Source organism: Eptatretus burgeri, unplaced genomic scaffold, assembly GCF_056783735.1.
Source record: "Eptatretus burgeri isolate ZD-2024b unplaced genomic scaffold, Ebu_testis_v1 Ebu_testis_scaffold_196, whole genome shotgun sequence".
Taxonomy (NCBI): domain Eukaryota; kingdom Metazoa; phylum Chordata; class Myxini; order Myxiniformes; family Myxinidae; genus Eptatretus; species Eptatretus burgeri.
In genome coordinates this window covers 29,864-50,191 of record NW_028222146.1, presented here as the reverse complement: position 1 = coordinate 50,191, position 20,328 = coordinate 29,864, and the positions used below count along the sequence as shown (strand labels likewise).

At 45.7% G+C, this 20,328-nt stretch overlaps 1 protein-coding gene across 2 annotated transcripts; it reads right to left on the bottom strand.

Annotated features, from left to right (window-relative positions):
• Window positions 1-746: 746 nt before the first annotated feature.
• LOC147007408 (uncharacterized) lies at window positions 747-14,688 on the bottom strand. 2 transcript variants are annotated; one of them, XM_085867176.1, is made up of 4 exons: window positions 14,669-14,688; window positions 11,595-11,640; window positions 11,209-11,416; window positions 747-2,427 (listed from the first exon to the last, which is right to left on the bottom strand). In XM_085867176.1, exon 4 carries the CDS (start codon window positions 2,375-2,377, stop codon window positions 890-892), a length of 1,488 nt encoding a protein of 495 aa, XP_085723302.1. In that variant the 5' UTR covers window positions 2,378-2,427; window positions 11,209-11,416; window positions 11,595-11,640; window positions 14,669-14,688; the 3' UTR covers window positions 747-889. The 2 variants fall into 2 exon arrangements, with proteins under 2 accessions (XP_085723302.1, XP_085723301.1); XM_085867175.1 differs by lacking the exon at window positions 14,669-14,688 and adding an exon at window positions 13,163-13,193.
• Between the last annotated feature and the right edge of the window lie 5,640 nt (window positions 14,689-20,328).

Below are 20,328 nucleotides of genomic sequence, written 5' to 3'. Positions count from 1 at the left end.
GAAGTTTGTTGCCAAATGGAATAAGGATCCCTTTTCTGGTTTGTTGATTTCTTGGTCGTGTACAAATCTCATACAATTGTCTGTTGAGATTTTCACATACTCTGCTGGTCTGACACACGATGTTCTGTGCACTTGGTTAAGCTCCATCACACAACCTACTCGTTCTTGTCCAGGTAAGTACACCCTCGGTATGCATTGGTTTTTGTGGAACATCTTGTGAATAGTTAGGGCGAGCATTCGTTTCATGTAATTTATAATTACACAGCAAAATTGGAATACCGGCACTGCAAGTTGGTTTATATCTTTGGTTTTGTTCATTGGAGAGAGGGATGACTTCAAAATTAGTCTTATTATGCGTAGGTACTCTTTGCCGATTATTTTACGGATATTTTTGTGTTGTACCTGGGGCTTCTTTTATTCCGATGTTTTGAAAGAATGCTTCGTTTTCTCATTCGTGTATTTTTGTCTGTTCTTTTTGTGTGGATTCTTTGAACGCTCTCCTGTATGGATCCTCATGTGCTGATTCAATTTGTTTTTTTGAGAGAAACCTTTATCACATATGGAGCATTTGTAAGGACGCTCTCCTGTGTGGATCCTCATATGCTTATTCAAATTGTCTTTTTGAGAGAAACCTTTATCACAGATAGAGCATTTGTTGGGACGCTCTCCTGTATGGAACCTCATGTGTCTTTTCAAATCGCCTTTTTGAGGGAAACTTTTATCACATATGGAGCATTTGTAAGGACGCTCTCTTGTATGGAATCTCATGTGTATTTTCAAACTGCCTTTATGAGGGAAACTTTTATCACATATGGAGCATTTGTAAGGACGCTCTCCTGTGTGGATCCTCATGTGCATTTTCAAACTGCCTTTTTGAGAGAAACCTTTATCACATATGGAGCATTTGTTGGAACGCTCTCCTGTATGGATCCTCATATGTATTTTCAAATGGCCTTTTTGAGAGAAACTTATCACAGAGAGAGCATTTGTCAGGATGCACTCCTGTATGGACCCTCATGTGTATTTTCAAACTGCCTTTATGAGGGAAACTTTTATCACATATGGAGCATTTGTAAGGACGCTCTCTTGTATGGAATCTCATGTGTATTTTCAAACTGCCTTTATGAGGGAAACTTTTATCACATATGGAGCATTTGTAAGGACGCTCTCCTGTGTGGATCCTCATGTGCATTTTCAAACTGCCTTTTTGAGAGAAACCTTTATCACATATGGAGCATTTGTTGGAACGCTCTCCTGTATGGATCCTCATATGTATTTTCAAATGGCCTTTTTGAGAGAAACTTTTATCACAGAGAGAGCATTTGTCAGGATGCACTCCTGTATGGACCCTCATGTGTATTTTCAAACTGCCTTTTTGAGAGAAACTTTTATCACATATGGAGCATTTGTAAGGACGCTCTCCTGTGTGGATCCACATATGATTATTCAAATGGCCTTCACGAGAGAAACCTTTATTACAGATAGAGCAGTTGTAAGGACGCTCTCCTGTATGGAATCCCATGTGCATTTTCAAACTGCTTTTTTCAGAGAAACCTTTATCACATATGGAGCATTTGTAAGGACGCTCTCCTGTATGGATCCTCATATGCTTATTCAAATCGCCTTTTTGAGAGAAACCTTTATCACATATGGAGCATTTGTAAGGACGCTCTCCTGTGTGGACCCTCGTATGTATTTTCAAACTGCCTTTCTGAGAGAAACCTTTATCACAGATCGAGCATTTGTAAGGACGCTCTCCTGTGTGGATCCTCATGTGTATTTTCAAACTGCCTTTTACAGAGAAATCTTTATCACAGACAGAGCATTTGTGAGGACGCTCCCCTGTGTGTATCCTCATATGTATCTTCAAACTGCCTTTTTCAGAGAAATCTTTATCACAGACAGAGCATTTGTGAGGACACTCCCCTGTGTGTATCCTCATATGTATTTTCAACTTGCCTTTTTCAGAGAAATCTTTATCACAGACAGAGCATTTGTAAGGACGCTCTCCTGTGTGTATCCTCATATGTATTTTCAACTTGCCTTTTTCAGAGAAATCTTTATCACAGACAGAGCATTTGTGAGGACGCTCCCCTGTGTGTATCCTCGTATGTATTTTCAAGCTGCTGTTATTAGAGAAACCTTTATCACAAACAGAGCATTTGTGTGGGCGTTCTCCCCTGTGGGTCCTCATGTGTATTTTGAGGTTTGATGAATCTCCACTGCATATCTTACATTTACAACACATTTGCCTTTCCATAACCTTTTTGGGTTTGTTTGATTCAATATTTATCTTTGTGTGGTTTTCACCAGCTGCACACTTGCATTTGGAGCCTTGTTCTTGGGATTGCTGCTTCAAAATAGATATCATCTTCATCGTAAAGCTGCTCCTGGACCGTATCTGCCCAACTGGACTTCTTGATTGTTCTACAAAAACAAACAACAATAAGTTATTTTAGAGAAACTGAAAACTCAAAATATTGAGCAACTTCGAAAATTTTATGAACCATGAATTCAAAAGTCAATGTTAATTTTGTTTGTTTCTGCTCATATGTTGCAAAACAGACAGGACTGCCGTTTATCAAATGGACATCTGAATCTTCCTTTGCAGAAACATATCTTAAAGTTTGTGAGACAAATGAACCACATTTGAAGGATAAACATCACCTAAAAATGATGAAGGACATGAAGTTGAAAACACTGCCACATGTAAATCCCATCAATAAGTAGTATGCAAGATGTCACTTCCACTGTTGGAACGAGGCTAAATAATGCTGCCACCATTGCGGTAGATAAAACGAGGTGTTTAGAATGAGAAAATTTAGATATATGTATATGAGGCCCCGTGATGTAAGCGACATTTTTTAATGATATGATGATAAGGAAAGGGTTAAAATAGTGCGAAATGGCATTAACTCCAAAATGGCCGATGTGTCCCTTCAATCACTCCTCCTCGCGGTGCTATATATATATATATATATATATATATATATATATATATATATATATATATATATATATATATATATATATATATATATATATATATATATATATATATATATATATATACATATACATAACCACGTAACTCGAATCGCGGCACGTCGCCCACCGGACGGACAATCCAGTCGTGACCCTCTCGGACTAACGCCGGGAAGTCACGGCTGGGCCTTTCGGCCTCACCACGATCGTGCCAATCGGCCCCCCGCGTGGGATAGGGTTGTTCGCCAAATTCGACCTACCTAAGTACCCACACGGAGGGTAGACCGGGCGATCGCACCTCGCCGCAGGTCGACTTCGGACACGGGCCACTTTAAGCGAACCGTTCCGTACTATCGGGATAACCGAGCGGTGTTATCGTCAACCTCGACGGTTCCGATTAATTATCGGGCGTATTTAGCCCACGACCAACCCTTTACGTGAAGTAAGATGGAGATTCAATTAAAGAAAAGACGAAGCGAAACGGGAAAGACAGTTCAACATAAGGCACATTTATTCCGCGGCAAACGGAAAGCACACATATACAATTACAACAATTATGCACCAAAAGCAAATGTAAAAGAAACACAACAATTATGCACCAAAAGCAAATGTAACAAAAGAAACACAATGCAGATCTACTACCGACTACGCGAGCACACGGCAACACGTACACAGTTTTACTTTACAGACGGCGCCGACAACACATATACTCAAAATCAAAAGAAAAGGGCCACCCTCGAATACAAGGGGGCAGACGTGGTCTGTGGGCGCGAGACCGGGCAGAGCCTACCCGCCTTGTGATGAGCCACAAAATGGCGGCGGTGCCCCGATTCCGCGGGCCTCGCTGGCACTGCCTGAAATGGGATGGGAACGGGGCCCCCTTTTAGAACTATCTCAGCACGGGGGGTAAACAGAGGGGGGGGTTGTTGATGCTCTGGGGAAAGAGGATAGCTGGCTTGCTTGGGTCCCGCGACGAGCGACTCCACTGCGCCCTCGACGCGTTCCCGGCTTCTCCTCTCTGCAGCTCCCCGACAGACTCCGAACCCCGACAGACCGACTCTCCTCCAGACCCGTCTTGACTGCTGCTGCCACACTTCGCTGCCGCCGCCACAACTCGCCCGAGCCCGAAACAGAAACTCTCTCCAATTCGAGCCTAAAACAGAAAGTCTTCCCAACTCGAGCCCGAAACAGAAACTCTTCTCTCACTCGAGCCCGAAACAGAAACTCTTCTCTCTCTCTCTATTCGCCCCGCGCTCGGCGCTTTATCGTCAGCAGGAGAAACCATATGCAGATTTTCGGATCAGGATCGGCTCGGGAGCGGAGCCACGCTCGCCCATTGGACGGAGGAAAAGTGGGCGTGAATCATTCCTGATCCTCGAATCTGCATATATCGATTCCACTCCGACGCGCCTGGAGGCGGGGCCAAATCGCCCCGCGCTCGCTGATAGGACAGAACAGAAGTGGGCGTGAATCATTCCTGATCCGACTTCCCCTCGGAAAGGCCGCTCTTTGTACCCGCGGCTCAGCGCGCGTCCCGCACGAGACCAGGACAGCCTGACGCTCGGCGTTCACAAGCGGCGCGGGAATGGCCGGCGAAGTAGGAGAGGTGAAGGTGGTGGAGGGTTTATTGTGGCGGTGATTGCCATGGCGACGCTTGGAATGGCGGTGATGCGATGATTGCGAGAGCGAGTTGTGAAGGTAAAGGTCGTGGCTGTTGGCGTTGTTGTTGTTGTGAAGCGGCGTTGCGGTTGGTGGTTGTTGTGTGATGGAGGTTGAGACGTGGTTGGTTCAAAATGAAGATAGAACAGAAAAACGGCTATCTTAAAGGGTCGCAGCTCGAATGAATGACATTTATTCCCTCTAAACAACGGGTTTGGGCCTAACTACACATGTACTTAGAGATATCTCACCTACGGGACCTGAATGGTGGTTTGCGAATTTCCTCAACCACAACAATATATATATATATATATATATATATATATATACATATATATATATATATATATATATATATATATATATATATATAAATATTGTTGCAGTTCTCATAATATATATATATATATTGTTGCAGTTCTCAGAATATATATTGTTATATATACTGTCTCACGACCGTGAAATGTTGGGTGCCATTGCCTTGGAGGCATGCGATTCTGAGAACTGCAACAATATATATATATATATATATATATGTATACATATATATATATGTATATATATATATATATATATATATGTATATATATATATATGTATATATGTATATATATATATATATATATATATATATATATATATATATATATATATATATATATATATATATATATATATATATATATGTATATATATATATATATATATATATATATATATATATATATATATATATATATATATATATATATATATATATATATATATATATATATATATATTGTTGCAGTTCTCAGAATATATATATATATTGTTGCAGTTCTCAGAATATATATTGTTATATATATATAACAATATATATATATATATATATATATATATATATATATATATATATATTGTTGCAGTTCTCAGAATCGCATGCCTCCAAGTCAATGGCACCCAACATATAGCGGTCGCTAGACAGTTATTCCATGAATGTACGTAAAGATAGTCCCTTCCCTTTTGTCTGGCGGGACAACAGGACGTGCATTGCTGGGATCTCACAGCTCGGTTTCCTTGCACCACTCACTTCATTTCTACTCTTATTTTCTGCTTATTTCTGAGGTAAATGTGAATTTGGGTCCTCACACAGGCCAACACGTGCAGCACGTGCGTGACCAGGGCAGGGGAATAGAAAGGCCGTGGGGGCACCGGATGAGCATTGACAGCGCAGAACTCCTGTCCTCAAGCGATCCCTCAACCCAGATTTTGCGGCGATGCGGCGATGATTTTGCGGCGATTTTGCGGCGATCAACTCGAGCTTCGGATGATCTGGGATGAGATTGCTGGTTGCATTGAAACTAATATCTCGGCGAGAACGTCGCTAGCAGCTTGGTGCCAATAGCTACAATGTCATAGGCCGATAATTATTAATCGAAAAACAACAACTACACAACAACAAAAACAACAACTACGGGACACAAATGTGCAAGATACGGGCAGCGCGTACTTTTCAACCCATTTCTGGACGAATTATATCGGCATTCTCTTTTCCCTCCATTTCTCCAGCGGAAACTGATTTCTATATCCTTTTCATTCGAAACCTCCATGCAATTATTATATCCAAGCGTTCCCCTCAAACCCTGACACAGATCAGTGTTGGCCCCGCACACACAATAATGGAATCGGGCGAAAGCGAGCGCTGATCACGTGGGCCATGGCGGATCCGCGCTCACTGTACGGAACGTGCTCGAAGGGGGATCCGTGCTAAGCTCGGGACACTTGATTATCGAACAGAACAGGGCACGAATGGACCCATCTTTCCGTTTGTGCATGGGTTGATTATAACACCTTACAGTCTGTCTTCGCTGGCGGCCGAGAATGTTCCCCACGGATGAACGTCTTCTGACCTCTGGGCAAGCATGTGCGACGGACGCCACCCTCAGCTGGTCATCAGGGCACGGCCCGGGGGTTGTTGCAAGGCAATTCATGATGCGGAGATCGGTGTGGGCGATTCATATCATGTCGTGGGGTCGGAGCAGGACATTTTCACGGCTCGGGGTCACCTGGCTGGAAGCGGAATGTCGCCGTTTCGGGCCATCGTGGCCTGGCCGTGCAGGGGAGCGGGGCCAATCAGGGAAGCCGATTCAGGTGATGACGCATCGCGTTGCGGTGGCCCGCCACCCCACACTGCAGGGTCTATAAAAGTTGGATCTTGGGGCCGTTCTTGCTCTGTCATTCGTCTCCATTCTTCATCGCCTGGACTCAGCCTCAACGTTGCTGACTCCACCCACCCACCTGGTCCTCCCTTCCACTCCGTCCGATCGCTCTTGACTTTACCCTCCAAACTCAAGCAGCTTCTTCACGCCGACGGTCACGTCTCGACGCGAGCTGCACGAAGCAAGAGATGACGCACCAGCTTTCGGGGTGGTATGGCACCACGGAGCATTCCCCCCAAACATATTGATGGCGCGTTCGGGCAATCAATTGTACAAAGTACCGAGAGACGGCAGCCTCAACTTCTTCTCCTTTCTCGCTTTAATATAAACTCTTCATCTGGTTTTTGTGTGCGTGTGCGTGCTGTCCTCGCGCCTGTCGACATAAGTGAGATTGCATTAGCTTATTATTATTATTGCTATTATTTCGGGTTAAGTCTGCTCTGTGTCCGCTTTTGTAAGTTGCTTGTAATATTGCCGCACCTCTCAAATTTCTTTCTTTCCCTGCACAACACACCCAAAATAAACTATTCCCTGCACCACATATTTTTCCTCACTTGCTTGTAAATAAGTTACGATTAGAAATGTTCCCAGCTCATTTTTGTCTTTTCCTTCATTTGATTCAGCATGGTCTGACTCCTCGCTTCGTGGGACTTTATTCCAAATGATCCGATCCTTTTCGCCGGTACATCCTTGGCAGTGTCGCAAGGGGGAAAAATAAATCCGGTCTCGGCTCACCACGGCAGAAATCATCATGTGTCTCCGAAAATCACACAAAATGTGTGAGTGTGGCTTGGGCGACCTCTCCAAATGAGCTCTCTACAGCTTGGCTCGTTTCCGCTGCCAGTGCCCTGCCTCACCGTTCACCCACCCACAAACAGGCTTGAACACTAACCGACGTAACATGGTCACCCCCACAAATCACGAACGTCAAGTACCAGGAACCGAGCAGAACCAGAAGGAACAGCTCAACTGTCACCAACTGCTGTTGCTGCTGTTCCCAACTGTCAGGAGCTGTCAAAAAGCATCAGTTGGATCTCTCACCAACAGACTGCCAAAAAGACAGTCCTGCTGTCCTTTTATAGGCGACCAGTGTGAGCAGAGCCTCAAACACGACTTCAGCCAAATCCAGCTTGCCGACTGGCGCATCGCTGCACATGTCCTCCAACCGTCCATTCTCGTGGTCATTCTCTCCTGTCCAAACGAGATGCAACTCCCAATTAATGCAGGCCTGTTCTATTCACCTGTTCTATTCACCCTCTCATTTTCCCAAGGTCATCTGCCATCTGCTTGGAAATCTGCTAACATCACTGCCCTGCATAAAAAAGGTGCAAAAACAGATCCCTGTAACTATAGACCAATCAGCCTTCTCCCAATCATCAGCAAGGTTATGGAATCCATCATCGCTTCAGACATGAAATCCTTCCTCTTCTCCAATGGCTTGATTTCCAATCATCAATTTGGTTTCAGACCAGGTCACTCTACCCTAGATATGCTGCTACTGCTCTCCCATCAATGGATGGAGGTCCTCAATGCCAGACAGGAAATCCGAGCCGTATCCCTGGACATATCACGTGCTTTTGACACAGTCTGGCACCCTGCCCTACTCACCAAACTCTCTGCCCATGGTATTCAAGGCCATCTCCACTCATGGCTCGCAGACTTCCTCTCCTGTCGCAGTCAACGTGTGGCCCTAAATGGAGTTCTTTCATCCCCTCTTCCTGTGCAGGCTGGAGTTCCTCAAGGTAGCGTTCTGGGCCCTGTTCTTTTTCTGGTTTTCATCAATGATCTCTCGGACTCTCTGGAAAATCCTCTATTTCTCTTTGCCGATGACTCAACTCTCTGCCGTACCATCTGTCATCCCTCAGCCCGGCAAGCAGCAGCTTCTTCACTCACTGCAGATCTGGATAAAATCACAAACTGGTCCAACACGTGGAACATGTCTTTCAATCCAGACAAATCTCACACTCTCACTATGTCTCTTCGAAAGGACCGTTTACATAACCCCCCCATCCACTTTCTCAACAATCCTCTGGAAGAAGTCTTTTCTTTCAAGCTTCTGGGTCTCACTATCTGCCATGACCTTTCCTGGGAAAGTCACATTTCCAACCTTGCCTCAAAAGCCAGTCGCCGACTGGGAATCCTCCGTCGTGCAAAGTCCTTCCTCGGCCCTCTTGAGCTCCTGACCACTTACAAAGCTTTTGTCCGTAGCCTGATGGAGTACTGCTCTCCCCTCTGGGCTGGTGCTACTGCCTCCCACCTTTCTCGACTTCACGCTGTCGAAACCAGGGCTTTTAAGATCATTGGCATCTCCCGCAATGAAGCTGAGTCTTTGGGCCTCTCACTCAATCACCGCAGGTTGGTCGGTGGTCTTTCTGTCTTCTACCGACTCCTCTCCAGCCTTGCCCCCCTGCTCTCTCTGCGATTTGTCCCAACCACATTTCCACAGGGCGCTCAAGGTCCGCCAACAACCCCCTTCTGGTAAAACTACCAAAATCACGAATCACTGCTCATCTTCACTCTTTCATTCCTCTTTTTTCCCGCCTTTGGAATAAACTTCCTCACTCTATTCTTTCCCATTCTTCCCTTCAGGCTTTCAAAACAGCTGTTCACCACCACCTCTTATCTTCCCCCATCCAAATCCTCGATCTTTTCTACCCCCGATAATCCACCCAAGCCCACTTCCTTCAATTCTCCTGCTTTCCTTCCTGAAAGTCCCTTTAATGTCCATCTTCCCCTCGCCATGTTCCCCGTCCCATCCCCATCCCTCTCCCTTCCACAGTTCACCTGTGTCTGTTCCCCAATGTTTTGTCCCTTCCACTCCCGCCCCTCTTGTCTCATGCCTCCTTGCTGTGAGTTGTGTGTTCGCTCTCATACGAGCCTCGACCAAGGTATACAAAAAAAAAAAAAAAAAAAAAGAAAGGCCTGGCTCACATCGCCACGATCGGGGCGCTGGACAAGCACCGCCAGAACAACCGAGCAGAAACACGAAGCGCCCACAGAACATCAACAGCAATTATCACCTCTGTCCAGCGCAATACGAAGAAGAGTCAATTAGCATCCATAGAGCTGCTGAACAGGGTGTCGATTGCCGATGGAAAAAGGTGGGTGTCGACGTCAATGGAAAAAAGTGGGACTTGAGGTAAATGATCCAAGTCCACAGCCATGTTTGACCGTGAGAACGAACTGTCAAGGAAAATCTTGCGGTGTGATGACTCAAATATCCTGCAACTCCAATGTGAAAATGAAACCCAAAATAAAATGTGTAAATAAATCGTGTATTTCCAAGCCAATGAGTCTTGATGGAAAGGGAATAGACAAGACTCTGTTGGGCTGAGGGCCATCTTATCATGTGCACGAACGATGAATACCGCTCATGCAGAAATGAAAACAGATATTAACATTTCCGTCCTGCATAAAAAAGGTGGAAAAACAGATCCCTGCAACTGCAAACCAATCAGCCAACTCCCAATCATCAGCAAAGTTATGGAACCCCTCATTGCTTCAGACATTAAATCCTTCCCCTTCTCCAATGGCTTTATTTTCGACAATCAATTTGGTGTCAGACCAGGTCACTCCACTCGAGATATGCTGCTTCTGCTCTCCCAACAATGGACATGAAATCAGAGCCATATCCCTCGACATATGGCGTGCTGTTGACACGCTCTGGCACCCTGCCCTGCTCACCAAATTCTCTTCCTATGGTATCCAAGGCCATCTCCACTCATGGCTCACAGACTCACTCTCCTGTCACAGCCAACGTGTGGCCCTCATATTTCCGCAGAATCACTTCTCACCTTCACACTTTCATTCCACTTTTTTCTTGCCTTTGGAAAAAAACTCGCACACTCTCTCTTCAATCCCACTCTTCCAACCAGCTCTTCAAAATCGCTGTTCACCACCACCTCTAATCTTCCCCAATCCAAAACCACGATCTTTTCCTCCCCCGTAAATGCACCCCAAATGGCATCTCTTTCAATCCAATTCCCTGTTTTCCTTCCCGAAAGTTCCCTGTCGTGCAAGGTTCTCAAAGTTCCTGTGGTGTCCATCTTGTTTACCCTGTCTAGCCCACCCCATCCCTCTCCCTTCCACAGTTCTCCGAATAGCTCTGTTCCCTACTGTTTTGCCCTTCCCTCTCCACTACTCGTCTCCTGCCCACCTTGTTGTACAGTGTGTGTTCGCCCTCACTGGAGCCTCGACAATGCAGACACAAAAACAACAACATTCACTGTCGATCAAGAATCTAAACGTTTTCAAAACAAAATTGTTCCAAAAAAAGATTCCTTAAGTTGCAAGAAAAAACACATTCATGGTTGAACATCAAGGTACTTCTTGATATGCTCAGGTGTATAAAATAGTGACATACCAGACTTGGTTGTTAATCCATCATCCTGATCATGGAGGTTGCAGACATCACTGAAACGGATTCCACGGACACCAGGAATATTTTCCAGCTGCACATTTTGGAATCCAATAAACTTTTTGCAGAAACTGGAAAGTTCTTGAATAACATTCTCCAAGTTGATGAATAGACTTCCCAACAGAGAAGAGCCTGCAAGCTGGAGAACCTGCGGCTTCAAAAAGAATTCACAAACTTACAAAAGTCGGCATACATTGCAAATTTAAATTTCTCTTTGGCGAGAGAGAGGAGCTCTGTTCGCAATGCATCAGAGTCTGTACAAGCTTGAAGAACCTTCCAATTCTCAATTCCAAGAACATTGATCACTGCTTGGGCTGTTTCTGCTCTCAGACCTTGTGATTGGAGCCATTCCAAGAATGTGTCCATTTCACCGATGACCTGTCAGGGACACAATGCTTATATTAACAAAGGAAAGGTTATTGGTTCACGAAAAAATGTTTTCACGAAAAAAATAAGTGACCACTATATTCGTTATTGTTGTGTGTCTGTCTGTCTGTGTGTGTGTGTGTCTGTCTGTCTGTCCCGAGCATAGCTCCGTGGGTTTTGACCCGATCCTGATAAAATTTTGGTGGGAGGTTTATATTGTGATCTTGTTGTGTTTTCCTGAAAATGGGCGTGGTGCGCCCATTGTGGGCGGAGCCACGCCCAAAAAACATGTGTTGTGAGGGGGTAGCCGATTTCAATTTGCATCTTCCTCAAGGGGGTTTGTCGAATCTGACATGGGTTTCGCTATTTAGTGAGCCCAATGGCACCTGCATAGCCCCACGGAGCTCGATTTTTCATTTTCATCCCAAGGTCAAGGTCACAAGGTCACGAACTTAGAAAATTGCGAATTGTGTTTTTAGGGGGTAGCCGATTTCAATTTGCATCTTCTCCGAGGGGGTTTGTCGAATCTGGCAGAGGTTTCAGTATTTACTTAGCCCAATGGCACCTGCATAGCCCCACAGAGCTCGACTTTTTTTTATTTTCGTCCCAAGGTCAAGGTCACAAACTGAGAAAATTGCGAATTTTGACATAAAAATCCATCTTCTCTGAGGGGTTTGTTGAATCTGGCAGGGGTTTCAGTATTTGGTTAGCCCAATGGCAAATGCATAGCCCCACTGAGCTCGATTTTTCATTTTCGTCCCAAGATCAAGGTCACAAGGTCATGAAGAAAATTACGAATTTTGACATAAAAATCATACGACCGCCCAAATTTTGAGAGCTAAGATGACAATATTTTTTATGCATAATGTTGAGGTCATTCCCCACCTAAAGTCTTCAAACCATTTTGCTCCATCTCGAACACCTTGCCCGTGGCACCCCCTTCAAATCTGTTTTTACGTTGATTTCATCAAATTATGGATAATCCAAGGAGTGCGAAATTCCAGAGTCCAGATGATGTTATATTGTTCCTGGAATGTTCCAGAAGAAGTTTTCCACCAAAGGTCATAATCCTTGACCTTTGACCTTTAAAGTTCACAAAGGTCAAATTTTCAAAGTTGTGAGAATCGAACTGGGTTTTCGACCTTCTTCGACGAACTAACTCCAATAAGCAAAAGTATGTTTCCTTATTTTAATGTCCCCAACATTACTTTGTGACCTTTTAAGGTTATGCAAAGGTCAAATTTTTAAAGTTGTTGAACGAAACCGGGTTTTCGATATTTTGCAGCTAATAACCTGTCACTCGTACCACATCATGTTGATCATTTTTATAACTTGGTCAAACATTATCACATTGTCTCATCCTTGACTCCTGTAACTATCTACATCGTCAAATACCGCTCGTGAACCATCGTCGTCTTTAGATTTGTACGTTATTTTCTTTACTCTGTATTTTATCCAATAAATGCAGGGATTTGCAGTCAGTTTGTTCACTCCATGTGAGCTTGCAGGATGGACTTGAGGGAGGCATACTGACCCCGAGTTGTCTTGCTTGGGTTTGAATCCCGACACGGCAATAAACTGTCACCATGGTGTTTCACAGATTGGGAAAGGGATCAACGTGTGTACCGTCCTTCAGATGAACGTTCAACTGGGCATCCCCTCTCACAGCATTAGTTGGGAGACATTAAAGATCCCATGGAGTCCTTCTCGAAGATGAGGCCAGCTATCACTTGCACGCTGACCAAATTCAAAATTTCTTCTTGTAAATACAGGGGGCACTACATCAGCGGCACAGCCACACTCACAGCAATGATGCAACCAGCAGGCACTGCAAACAAAATGAAAGATCCAAAAACTAAAGTGCCACCTCACCACTCCCACCCTCATTATTGTTTCATCAATAAGCATATAATCAATGTCCAGAGACAAAAACAGAAATGCATCAACAGCAACACCATGGCTGTACAAAACAAGGATAAAACAAGCAGAAAAGCCATGGTGGGGGAAGAACCTCCTATTCCTTTTCTTCTTTCTCATTTCCCTTTCATGGACACCCAGCAGGATTAAATAAAAAACCTGCCACAAGGGCAGAGGAGCTCCTTGTGAGCCAACAACCATACATATCTGGTGGCAACTGCATCTGCAGACATCCTCCTGCAGTTGCTTACCTTTCCTTGGAAGTTGGTGGTGGTATTTGTCCTCCGACCACCACAAAACGCACTGTCGTGTGTGTTGTGGTGGTGCTGTGGTGTCGTCCACCAGACGTGTCTCCTCAAGTTAATCTGAGGCATCCCTTCGATGCGGTGTCTGGAATGTCCTATCCTTAAGTGATGGGGATGGGTCAGGCATTTGCCTTGGGGATGGCCAGATGGAAGGCCCTGGAGTACAAGTGCAAAGTGGACGCAGTGGTGCACTGTGGCACATGCTTCCAATGAATGAATTTATGAATTTCCCTTTATTCAATGTGAGCTCTATTGCTTCGAATCTGCAACTGCCACCACCCAGGAGCAGCCCCAGATGAACTGAAGCCCCATGCAAGTCGTCGTCTTCAGAGCCCCCTTTCCATTTGTTCAACATTTGAATGCCTCATGAGGGGGTATGGGGTGGTGAGAGTCAGTCAGGGTCGGCAGTGGTGAGGGGAAGTCAAGGCAGGCAGTGGAAAGGGGCAGTCACGGCAGGCAGTGGAGAGGGGCAATCAGGGCAGGCAGCAGTGAGGGGCAGTCAGTGATGAAGGGGAAGCAAGGGACTTGTCATGGGATATTGTGGGATTGATGTTGTTTATTGTTCACCCCAAAACAGCAGCTCCCCACCCTCCTTTTCCCAGCCACCGAATTATTCGTTTATTAACACCCTGGTGATAACCCTGCACCTGTCCCACTATTCTCATCCCCACACTCCCATCCCCCTCCCCAATCCCCTTATTAAATTGAGTCGTAAGCTCAACGGATATATCTAATCTGAATCGTGGTGTTGGTGTTGCACAGATGTGATCGACCAAATCTGAATTGCCACCTCCTGTGCTAAATTTCGTTGTTCATACCTGTTATACCTTCCTGGCTGGGTCACACAAAGCCAGCACCCCAGGCGGTCTCCTGGGTCACCTGCTCCTCAATCCGGCCCTGGCCCCACCATCTTTTTCTAATAATAGGCTCTTGCTGTCTGTCTTCTGCCAATCCCATCCTGAAACACAGAAAAGCTCTTTGGAGATAAAAAAAAGTGCTCCTGACCACATACAAAGCTTTCGTCCACAGCCTGATGGAGTACTGCTCTCCCCTCTGGGCTGGTGCTCCTGCCTCTTACCTTTCTAAGCTTCACGCTGCAGAAACAAAGGCATTCAGGATCATTGGTATCTTCTGCGGTGAGGCCAAATCTTTTTTTTTTTTTGCAAAAGTTTTTGCAAGAAATGTTCGTCAGCTTGTATGTTTTTTATTTATTTATTTTTTGTTTGTTTGTCTGTAATCACGTATAAAAAATTCTGCAGGGCACAGTTATCATCGGAAATTTTTGTAACTTCGCATATCAGAGGCCTATAGAGATCCCTTTCAGCGCACAAAATTTTGAAGGTCAAGGTCAAAGGTCAAGGTCACTGTCGCAAATCAGGGGAGTCGCCGAAACCCTTATTTTTTGAGTAATTTTAATCTACTCGTCTCCAAACTTTATGGGAATGTCGTACATGGTCTGGCGCTCAGCTGATTAGTTTTTGGTGGCGATTGGCCTTGACCTTCATGGTTAGCGCCAGAGGTCAAACATATTTGACCCCAAGGTCAAATTTTCAAGTTTTAGGAACCATATCGTGTAGTGCTTCAAATTGAACACCTCTGAGTGCTTTCTAGATATGTCAAGCTTGAGACATTATGACGTCATTTGGTTACGTTTTGAGGCAAACATATTTTTCATGGTTACTCTGGAGAACGATTGTCATCGCATTCTCTCGTAGGCAGATATTCCTCAAGGAGTCGCTCCTGGTGGATAGCAGCTCTGTTCACCTCAGTGTGACCTTAAAGAAGTCACATGTGGTCACCTTTTGGCAAGATACGTTGGTTTATTTGTTTGTTTGTTTGTGAACAGTATTACGGAAAAACTGACGGATTTCGACGAAACTTGGTGGGGGGGTAAGGTATGGTCCAAGGATCATGCCATTAAATTTTGGACTTGGTCCCCCCCCCAAAAAAAAATTGTTCGAGAAAAAAAAAAATTTTGCAAGTTTTTTTTCAAGAAAATTTCAATTTTCTTTTTTGCATTTTTACATGTTTTAAGTGATTTCCAACCCCCCCGCCCAAAAAAAAATGGAGAAAACGATTACTGTCAGCACTGTTGACATCATATTTAATGAATAAGATAGAAGGTTCACTTGAGTGACCCAGCAGTATTGGCGGCGGAGGTTTTGCACTCTCCCGAGTGCTCCCCCTCTTGTTCCCCACTGTTTTGTCCTTCCCTCTCCCTCCCCTCTTGCTGTACGTTGTTTGTTAGCTCTCATTCGAGCCTGGACAACACTCCAGACTGTTGTGGGCCAGGGTTCAGTGGCGATAAACGACCACAAGGTGGAGCAGTAGAGTCGTCTCCCACCGAACACCCAGAATTTAGGTCGTGACTCTCGGACAACTCCGAAAGCTCAAGGGTCCCTTTGCGGACCATGGTCGCCAATATTTCGACGGCGTGGTGTAGGGTTAATTGCCTAATTTCAATATACCTAAGTACCCACGACGTCCAACTACCGGGGAAAACCACACCCTCGACCGACTTTGTCCGAACCGAGTCGCTATCACCGACTCGGATGCAGCGTAACCAAGAAGAAGCCACCAAGGCCACGCCGGACCAAATGAACAATGTACAGCACAAACGGCCTTACTATTTCTCAAACCCACACCGTGCTGGGTCAATGAAAGAAAACACGAACAACAAACTGGAACATTTAACACGGGGGTTTATTTATAAAGAATAATCCGGGAGGGGAGACACAGAGCAGAGTTATAATGAATAAAAGAAATGCAAACCAAGGAACACAGGCACTTTACAGTTTCTACTTACAGACGGGGCCCACGGGGACACACACACACACACACCCAAAAGAAACTGGACCCTGTGGGTCTTTAGTCGGTAGAGCTGGGCCGCCTCGTGCGGTCACACCGACCCGAACCACCACGGTGGGACTCGAACCCACGACCTGAAGTCCATTGCCCACGACCCTGGCTGCTCGGTCACCAGACTTGCCCCCCAAAGGACAGCAGACCACTCTAAACCACGACCACGACCGTCTGCAGAGCCCTCGTCGACAACCACTGAGCCACGACGACAGACTGCTCGGCAATCTCCATGAACTCCTCTCTCTGCCGAACCCTGGTCCTGACCACCATTCGACTCTTCTGAGGTGGGAGGGTTCTCTTCTCCTCGCCACTCACCATCTGATTGGACGAGGGTTTGTGGGACGACTCGTGGTCACCTCCCGATTGGCTGGGGCATGCGTGTCATGCTCGCCCTTCGCTCATTCGCTGGAGGAAACATCCATGCCCTGCCTTGGGGCAGAGCCTCGATCCGAAGCGACGGAGGCTCCGCCCACGCCCTCAGCCAAAAACACATGGGCAATGGCGACGGGGTCGAGTGTGGGTCGGCGTCGCTGTTGTTGTTGTTGTGGATTTAATAAAAACCTGACTTAAAAATCACTCCAAGCGCACACACGAAATTCCCATTAGACATTGGGGATGGATTCTAACGACAAAACACATTCTTATTGAAATAACTGAACTACGGGGACTCTGGCTGCTTGTGTGCACAAGGTTTCCAAATCTGTAACAATACATCCATCCACACATACAGACATACATACTGATGCAACCAAGGGGTAAATATAAACACATATATTGAAGTGATGATACACACATTATACACACACCTGGAGGGCTCCGTTCCACCTTCTGAAATCCACGTGTGGAGAGAAAAACAAACAAACATCTCAATTTACTTTTACTTGAACTTTCTCACAGATTCATCATGAATTTACACTTTCCGAGAAGATAAATATCCTGTTCAACAAGTCCTACACCGTCATCTCACAAACTAGATTTGTACATGGATGGGAGATGTTTCAGAACCTGATGGGGGGAAGGGCCAGCCCGGTTGGGGGCAGGGTGGCAGGAGCCAGGCTGATTTAGGGAAAGGTGGTGGCGCCAGTACTATTGGGGGCAGGGCGGCGGGGGCCAGTATGATTGGGGAAAGGGTGGCGGGGGCCAGCCTGATGGGGGCAGGGCGGCGGGGGCCAGCCTGATGGGGGGCAGGGCGGCGGGGGCCAGCCTGATGGGGGGCAGGGCGGCGGGGGGCCAGCCTGATGGGGGGCAGGGCGGCGGGGGCCAGCCTGATGGGGGGCAGGGCGGCGGGGGGCCAGCCTGATGGGGGGCAGGGTGGCGGGGGCCAGCCTGATGGGGGGCAGGGCGGCGGGGGGCCAGCCTGATGGGGGCAGGGTGGCAGGGGGCCAGCCTGATGGGGGGCAGGGCGGCGGGGGCCAGCCTGATGGGGGCAGGGCGGCGGGGGGCCAGCCTGATGGGGGCAGGGCGGCGGGGGGCCAGCCTGATGGGGGCAGGGCGGCGGGGGCCAGCCTGATGGGGGGCAGGGCGCCGGGGGGCCAGCCTGATGGGGGGCAGGGCGGCGGGGGCCAGCCTGATGGGGGGCAGGATGGCGGGGGCAGTCTGGTTGGAGGCAGGGCGGTGGGGGCCAGTCAGATGGAATGTCGGTGGAAGGTTAACGAGGAATGTTACATTTTCGACCCACACGATATTTTTGAGTTTATAGATTATTAATCAGGGTTTTCATCTTCATTCAGATTATGAACGTTAAAAACCCCACAGAACAGATAAAGTCGGTAATCGAACCTCGTTCCCTCGTTACTCCTCGTTTGGAGATCAAATTGGATATACAAGTCAATTATAAAATGTTTCTGGTAGTTTTGTAGTTAAAAAAAGGAAGAATGAGGTTTAACATCGTTGAAGGAAGTTTAGTGATGATTTGATTATAAACAAAAGGAGTGAAAAACACCTCATTAAATTAACAATCAAACACCTCATTAAATTAACAATCAAACACCTCATTAAATTAACAATCAAACACCTCATTAAATTAACAATCAAACACCTCAACAAACATTCAGTAAAAACTCCTTTAACTTTCCTTCATCGACGTCGTCAAGAAACATAAAAGTATTATTTCTTTAAATTCACGTTTTTAGTGTTATATTAGAATACCCAAAATACCTCTTACCATCAGTCCCGTCCGGACCACGAGGATCTCGGTTCGAGGTTCTGTTCGAGGTTTACAGGAACAACAACCCGGAAGTTCTTCATCGTCCTTTCATTTTTCTTCTTCTTCTTCCTCCTCGTGTTCATTTTTCTACTTGTTTTCACTGATCTCCACCATTGTATTTGACGGTTTTGTTATTTTATAAAACACTCCAAGAATGAGGAATCAATATTCTCAACGTTTTTATTAAACCGACATCGGAACGTCACAAGGTTTTCACTATACACCTCCTGACCTCTGACCCCGAGTCTTCTTCCTCATCGCTCCCTCTCGGGTCCGGTCGATACACAACACCACGTGTTGAGGTGGAGCCCCCGTCATCCTGAGATCGTCAAAACAAGGACTGGCTTCCTGGAAACAAGGGGTCGTGCATCACCGGCACAGCCGAACTTCCAGCAATGATGCAACCAGCAGCAATCGGCTGTAATACAAAACCATAAAAATAAATTATTTTCCCGCATTGAAACACAAATTTACAATCCGAACATCAATATCTGCAGCACATGGTTAGTTCACTCGAGTAACCTGGTCCAAAGTACAATCCACATGGTTAGTTCACTCGAGTAACCTGGTCCAAAGTACAATCCACATGGTTAGTTCACTCGAGTAACCTGGTCCAAAGTACAATCCACATGGTTAGTTTACTCGAGTGACCTGGTCCAAAGTACAATCCACATGGTTAGTTTACTCGAGTGACCTGGTCCAAAGTACAATCCACATGGTTAGTTTACTCGAGTAACCTGGTCCAAAGTACAATCCACATGATGTTACTGAACTCCACAAACTGACATGTTCCTTTTGAGATATAACTTCAACAACAAGGGAAAACAAACATTTCCTTTCCCATGTCCCTGTAAAAACATGGTTTTGGTTTTACACTAAATTCCTGTTTCACTCCCACATGCCGGAGTGAGTGATCCAAAGATTCTTACTCAAACAAACAAACAAAAAAACATTTTATTTATTCATTGAAATTTCCTGAGATGAGATTTCGGCCAACTCCATCAGTCCACGTCAGTGTACATTTACATGAATGTCAAGGTCATCAGTATGTAATTAATAAACATTGAGTACATGGGATTTAAACTTCAATTCACTGCATCATGAGCCAGAGGTTCAGATGAAAACACCAACAGGCCAAGCAAACAGTGTGTTGGGCCAAGGGTTTTATAAACAAAGGTGCAAATTGATGAAGTGATGAATCCAGAAAACCTGCAGCACCAGAAACATTTGCATGGAATTAATTAACGTGATTAATCACATATTATAATTGATAATGTTGTGTAACTTTCCGCCTGGTTAAACTGTTGCGGTGTCGGGACGTCCGCCACGAGCACGACCACCAGATGGAGCAATGGAGCCGGCTCGACTCGACCACCCGGAATGGATAGATCGTACTTCTCTGGAAAACTC

Excerpts from the sequence above, each read along its gene's own strand:
- LOC147007408 (XM_085867176.1), bottom strand. The coding sequence starts at position 2,377 with ATGAAGATGATATCTATTTTGAAGCAGCAATCCCAAGAACAAGGCTCC.